Source organism: Abramis brama (genome assembly GCF_963993115.1).
Source record: "Abramis brama genome assembly, chromosome: 11".
In the NCBI taxonomy this organism is placed as follows: domain Eukaryota; kingdom Metazoa; phylum Chordata; class Actinopteri; order Cypriniformes; family Leuciscidae; genus Abramis; species Abramis brama.
The window spans coordinates 1,427,501-1,435,000 of NC_139973.1; the positions used below are offsets into that span (position 1 = coordinate 1,427,501).

The 7,500-nt window shown below is 39.6% G+C and overlaps 1 protein-coding gene across 2 annotated transcripts in view; it reads right to left on the reverse strand.

Annotated features, from left to right (window-relative positions):
* Positions 1-7,500, reverse strand: part of arhgap9 (Rho GTPase activating protein 9) — a 57,506-nt gene that overhangs the window by 30,160 nt on the left and 19,846 nt on the right. For both annotated transcript variants that reach the window (XM_084128522.1, XM_084128521.1), the window contains exons 4-5: positions 3,417-3,647; positions 915-989 (exon numbers count right to left, since the gene is read on the reverse strand). In XM_084128522.1, the coding sequence (XP_083984648.1) occupies positions 915-989; positions 3,417-3,647 (306 nt within the window). The remainder of the gene's footprint in view (positions 1-914; positions 990-3,416; positions 3,648-7,500) is intronic.

Here is a 7,500-nt window from a genome sequence, read left to right on the forward strand (position 1 = left end):
TTAAGTTATGTTATAATATTTTATTATTTTGATGTCTTTTTACAAGCTTTGGCAATATTGTAATATGTACAGTCTAATTAAATATGCCAATTTTGAATTGAATTGAGAGTGTGTGTGTGTGTGTATGAGAAAGAGTGTGCGTGCGTGTCTGTGTATTTGTGTGTGTGTGCGAAAGTGTGTGTGGACTGAACAATCTGTTGAACTATGAGTGTGTGATGGATTTTCTAGTGTTTTTCTAATGCTTAGTTTCTATAATCTCTGAGTCTGAATCTCAGTAATGGACTTCCTATCGACAGCAGAGCATTAAAGAGAACAAACTGTGTTTTGCTTTTTCTCCATGTTCATCTTTCTTCAGTGTGTAATGTTCTTCTCTATATCAGTGTCAGTGTTTCTGAACTCCTGAAACGCCTCCATTGTAGTCTTGAGTTTCTTCCGGGAACGAACACGTCACAATATTCCTCATTTAAATAATCATGCGCAGATTAAAGGGGCGGGGCCTGGTTGAGTTAGTTAGTAGTGTGTTAAACTGGTGGTTATGGTAAGGGGCGGGACATTTCCCAAACACACTCGAAATGCGCTCGACCAATCACAACACACTGCTCCAGCCGACCAATCAGAGCACAGTGTGCTTTTCAGAAGGAGGGGCTTCATAGAGACAGGAAGTAAACAGAGCGTTACTGACAGACTGGGAAGAGAGGAGCCGCAACAATGGAGAATATGAGGAAAATAATCAACATTCAAGCAGGAAAACCTGTTCTAGTAGAGCCTGAAAACATCATCAAGACTGTAAAAGACCAAAAGCAGATGTTTATCGCTTTCATACATCGTTACAGCATAAAACCATAATCACCTGCAAACCAACCGAACTAAACACATGTGATTATAATTTATAATTTCTATGATTTCTGTCGTACCCTGTCCATAAAGCTGGTTCCTGAGTTGTGTAAGGGGAGTGAGAGGTGCCTGAGGTCATGATGAACCACATTACCCTACAAACACAAGAGAGACACACAGGAAGATGCATTAGAAAATATACATATATATATATTCGTGCTGTTTAAAACCCTCATCCTTCCCTCGGGTCATTTTTATTATTAATTGAGTGCTCATCGGAAGGGTCCAAGACCCCAGGACTTTTGTCGCACTTCAACCACGAATACACACAAAAAAAGTAATGGATTCGAGGAGTTATGTGGTTGAAATTTAAAAAAGTAAAAAATGATTTTATAATGTCTGAATGTGTATCTGAAAGCACACTGAAGAAAAACTGGCTTTAGGACCCAGAGGAACAGCTCATTTGCTCCATATAGAGATACAAGGCCATCTAGAGTCATGAAATATCATGTTATATTATTATTTTTACACAAGAGTTCGGCAAAGACACGCAATGTAAGATATTTTGAGCCGAATTAAAATGTTTAGGCATTAAATTGTGAGTTATTTTGAATTCACGTAGAAAGAATGTGAGGAATGTGCTTAAATTACTATTTATTTATTATTTATTGATAAGAAAGTGAGGAATGTGCTTAAATTACTATTTATTATTTATTGATTAAATCTAGTAATTTAAAGGTAAATAAAAAATAAATAAAAATAAAATGCATTAAAAAATAGAAAAAATATTATCAAAATTAAATAAAATAAGCTTTCTGGAGAAAAAGAAGTATCATTTTAGGGCTTCAAGGGAAGGATTTGTTACAAAACGTGGAGAGTGAGGTGTGGTAGCGCTGCACGATTAATCAAAATTTACATGAAATCGCACTTAAACCGATTTGGCTTATCGCGATTATGAAATCGCAAATGCTCCGATTATTTGTTTATGTGCAGCTTGTCAGTGACGTACGGCTCAGTAAACGCGGCTCACTCTGAAAACACTGAGTTTGAGTCGCTTATAACGTGCATTTGAAAAAGCAACACGCGTCAAACATCTTTCCAAACATGAGAAGCGTTTATGAACCTCTTGTCCAACAACAGACGACATTTAATAACATGCTTTTCCTCCAAACTCACTTCATGAGGACAGCTGAGCTCCTCCTCCTGTGAGATGATGAGCTTCTCACACAGAATAAGGCAGTCGTGTGTTTATTAGTCATGTTTAATCAAAGTGTTTCAGTCTTCTGTTTATTCAGATTCAGCGATAGGGGTTTCCTGGAATGATGTGTGTTATTGTACTTCTGCAGCGGGGCATATGTGGAGTGTGTGTGTGAGACGCCCTCTGGTGTTCAGAGGGATATGTGGTGTCGTGTGTGTGTGTGTGTGTGTGTGTGTTAGACGCCCTCTGGTGTTCAGAGGGATATGTGTTGTGTTTGTGTGTGTGTGTGCGTGTGTGTGTGTGTGAGACGCCCTCTGGTGTTCAGAGGGATATGTGTTGTGTGTGTGTGTGTGTGAGATGCCCTCTGGTGTTCAGAGGGATATGTGTTGTGGTGTGTGTGTGTGAGACGCCCTCTGGTGTTCAGAGGGATATGTGTTGTTGTGTGTGTGTGTGTGTGTGTGTGTGTGTGTGTGTTAGACGCCCTCTGGTGTTCAGAGGGATATGTGTTGTCATGTGTGTGTGTGTGTTAGACGCCCTCTGGTGTTCAGAGGGATATGTGTTGTGTTGTGTTTGTGTGTGTGTGTGCGTGTGTGTGTGTGTGAGACGCCCTCTGGTGTTCAGAGGGATATGTGTTGTGTGTGTGTGTGTGTGTGTGTGAGATGCCCTCTGGTGTTCAGAGGGATATGTGTTGTGGTGTGTGTGAGACGCACCCTGGTGTTCAGAGGGATATGTGTTGTGTGTGTGTGTGTGTGTGTGTGTGTGTGTGTGACGCCCTCTGGTGTTCAGAGGGATATGTGTTGTGTGTGTGTGTGTGTGAGATGCCCTCTGGTGTTCAGAGGGATATGTGTTGTGGTGTGTGTGTGTGTGAGACGCCCTCTGGTGTTCAGAGGGATATGTGTTGTGTGTGTGTGTGTGTGTGTGTGAGTGTGTGTGTGTGTGTGTGTGAGACGCCCTCTGGTGTTCAGAGGGATATGTGTTGTGTGTGTGTGTGTGTGTGTGTGTGTGTGTGTGTGTGTGTGTGTGAGACGCCCTCTGGTGTTCAGATGGATATGTGGTGTGTGTGTGTGTGTGTGTGAGTGTGTGTGTGTGTGTGTGTGTGTGTGTGTGAGACGCCCTCTGGTGTTCAGAGGGATATGTGTTGTGTGTGTGTGTGTGTGTGAGATGCCCTCTGGTGTTCAGAGGGATATGTGTTGTGTGTGTGTGTGTGTGTGTGAGACGCCCTCTGGTGTTCAGATGGAGCATTTACCATCGATCAGCCACTGCACTGACAAACTGCGTATAAAATAATCGCAGTTTCATTTCAATTAATTGTGCAGCCCTAATGTGTGGGATGTCTCTGATTGGTCGATGGCCGTGTGGTACCGGGATCTGATTGGTCGCTCACCTTGCTCTGGTTGCCATTGCTCTCGCGGGCTCGGCGGGGAGGTTTCCACGAGCGCTCCTTCGTTACGGTGTTGATGTAATAATAGCGTCCGGTCGCGGGGTCTTGGTACTGATCCCAGAGCTGCAGCGACTGGAGGGGCCGTTGCCCCGGCGACGGCTTCGGAGGCTCCGCCCACTGCCTTCTCCCCGCCTCTGACAGGGAACTCTGGGAAATGTAGGCTGATGATGAGAGCTGAGGAGAGGAGACATTAGAGGGATTACAAAGAAATATGCCACATATTACACGCAAAATGCAGCACTTGTGTTTTTAACTAGTGTTATTTCAGTTTTATTAATGTCATTATAGTATTTATTAATATTTTGAGTTAGATTTTATTTTTATATTCTGTTTTCATTTTCACTTTAGTTTTAATAATTTTATTATGTCCTTTTTAGTTATATATATATATATATATATATATATATATATATATATAAATTTTATTTCAGTTTGAGTTTTCAGCAAATTTAGTACTTAAATTTGAAATTAGAAAACTGAAATATTTTATATTTTATTTTATTTCAGCTTTTCAATTACAAATGGTTTTTAAAATTTAAAAGTAAAGTAATATTTTTTCAGTTTTATTAGTTTTAATCATTTTACTTCTCCAACATATTTATTTACACTTTTCTAATTTCTAATTTTCATTTGTTTATTTAATAGTTTAATTTATTTTAGATTTTTTTTTTTTTTTTGATTACCAACGATTTTTAATAGTTACAAGTTTCAGGTTTCGTATTTCAGTTTTACTTTTAAAATCTTTAGTACTCAAGTAACAAAAATCAGAAAACAGAAAATTGAAGTTTTCATCTAATACTTTATTTCAGCTTTATTTCAATTATACCACAAACTATTTTTAAAAGTCTTACTTTTAGTTAACAATAACAACACTAGCTCAAACACAACAATGCATGAAATAAAGTTCACAGAGGAAGTTAAAGCTTAATCACATGTTTTGAAGTCTGTTAAAAAACGAACGATTGCTGATCTTCTAGGTGAATGCAACCATGATTTCTAATGTGTGTGTGTTTAATGTGTGTATGTGAGACTAATTAGTGCATGTGCAAGATTATCCCGGTTTAAAAGTCTACTGAGGTGAACTTCAGAGTGCATGATGGGACTTCAAGTGTGTCGTGTGTGTGTGTTAGTGTGGTTATAGACGTACACTTCACTAAGTAAGAAAACAGCTTGAAGCCACAACCGTCGAGAGGAAGTGGCCTAAAACACAGACACACACGACTATACGAACAATACAGAGAGAGACCATTAGAAGCCACCGAACAATAAATCAGCGCTAAACGTAAAAGGTTTGCTGATGTCATTCATGCACTTTAGTCCAGACGAGGTCTGAGTGCACTTAAAAGCTTTGACCGATGGATTACGGTGTGTTTCTGCGTTGTAAAGCTCCAGTGGAGATGCTGCATATGGAGGGATGTTTTTTGAGGTGAGAACAGTGTCGATCTGGATTATATAACTCTTCTCTATGATGCCATATGGCCACGCGGCGTGTGCAGGGCGAGAGACATGCCGTAGATGAACAGCAGGGGTCTCTCTCTCTGACATCAGACACGCTTCACTCCTGAAGAACAAAACAGCATCTTTATACTCACTAAAACATGCGGCACTCAGAAAGATACTAAAATCAAGCGTTTGTGTGTCTATGTGGTGTTTTTAATATGCTTTATGACAAACCATGTGTAAATTCATAAGTCGACACCATTGCTGAGTATTTTCTCCTTAAAACTGCAGTGAACCAAAGACAGTCTCAAAAACACCCGTTTCCTACCGTCCGTCACACACATTTTATCCCTTAAAACTCATCTTTGATCACCAAAATTACATATTTACAGGTTTTTTCCTTAAAAAAAAAAGTCTTTATGCCTTAAAATATCTTGAATGTAACTCGACACCCTTGCCTCATTTAGTATGTGCGGTTCTATGAATATGCAAATGAGCCCCGCCTCCACTCACTCACTCAGCTCAGAGATCCACTGGTTGACGATCACACGTTGATCTGATTGGTTACAAGGTAGTTTGTGACGTCAGAAACACCAGCGATTTCAAAGCGTGTTTTTGAGACTGTCTTTGGTTCACTGCAGTTTTAAGGAGAAAATACTCAGCAATGGAGTCGACTTATGAATTTACACATGGTGTGTCTTAAAGCATATTAAAAACACCACATAGACACATAAACAACATTAAAAGCTGGATTTACACCACAGGGGGGACTATAAAATAAACTAATACACTTAATGTGAAGCATTTACTACAGTAATCAACATTTGAAGTGGATCAAAAAAGTTCATCAAGACAATAATGGGTTTTGTTCAAAATTCATGTATAACTTTGATGAAAGGTTTTGATCCACTTCAAATGTTGACTACTGTATATGTTAGTCAGACTAGTCAGATTTCTGTAACAGTACTAATAAACTTAATGGGCCCTATCTTGCACCCAGCGCAATTGACTTTGTACACCGACGCATGTATCATTCCTATTTTGCACCTGACGCACAGCGGACTTTTCCCTCCACAGACGCACGTCAGTAAATTAGGGAATGAACTTGCGCTCCCTGGGCGGTTCAGCGAAGAGAGGAGGCGTGTTCCGGCGCAAACGTTCCCTGGTGCTATTTTGCAGTTTCAGAAAACAATTCCGCCACAGACCAGGAGAAACCTCGTCTAAAGTCAGTGGCGCGTTATTCAGATGCTATTTTAAGGGCGCATGCTTGGCCATAATGTAGCGTGTGCACAACACACACACTTTGCTTCTCTCATCTACACAGACGCAGTTCACATTTTTGCAAACCATACATTATTACAAGGAAAATAATCCACACGAGGGAAATCATTGTGGTGTCCATGAAGATGTGAAAAAATAGGCATAAATCTAGATTACACATTTACCCAAATTATTATACGCCTGTTATAACCGAAGCTAATTTGGGTGTGTTTCTCCATCCCCAATGTCACTTCTCTGTGTTTTAGGGCCCTGACGAGAACGTCGGTCTCCTCGGCTGTGAACCGCTCCTGGCGTGCGTCTGGCAAATCCGCCGTTATAATAGCAATCCGCCATGGATCAAGCGCGCCTGCTCTTAAAGGGATTGTGAGATGATGCTCTGATTGGTTTATTTCACGTTACGCCCCAAACCACACCTATGAGTAATGAAGCTCCTTCAGACCAACACATTTTAGATTTGCGTCGGGCGCAAGAGTCATTTATCCCGAGATCCGCCCACAAAGTTACTTGCGTTTTGCGCTTGATACTTGCGTTTCAGATCATTAAAATAGGGCCCTTAATGTGTTTTAAATACACAATAACCAGGTTAATATATTTGTCATTAATAAATCCAATTTTTTTCAATCTTTTTAACTCTGAATATTGCTTGTTTCACAGCTAGCCATATATATTTTTTTCCATGTTCATACTTTTTAACTGAATAAATGTGATTTTCGCAATGAACATTAATGCTAATTCTAATGCATTTTGAAAATATGATTATTTAATGCGATGCAAATAGTAAACTTATAGATAACTTATGCTATGATTTGTTTGAGTGCAGAAATCTGAGCTGTTTCATTTCTGTACAGTATAACTAACATATATGCATTATTAGTTTATGCTACAACTGTATAATCCAAACAGATGGAAATTTTATATGCAATTCAAATGCATTAATTTTAAATTTAGGCCTGAGTTATTTTAGTTGTAGCTTTGGTGAAAGCGAGGCCGGTTGTTTGAGTGTTGCAGGAAACAGCTGGCGGTTGAAATGAAGCCTTAAACTTTTTGCTCTCGCTGAGTGTGTGTGTGTGTGTGAGTGTTTGAGAGTATGTCACAGTCTGGAAACATAAGCATATGCACAACAGACGGCAGTGAGAATCAACAGAGTTAAACAAACTGGTGTACGAGACATGGAGAGATTTAAAGGGACAGTCACTCTTATCAATCTCATTCCAGATAAACTACTTTTTGTCAGATGTTTAGGTTATAAAGTGTGTGTGTGCCAATCTTTCAGTGTCCAAATACTTCATTAGGCAAGATGTAACTG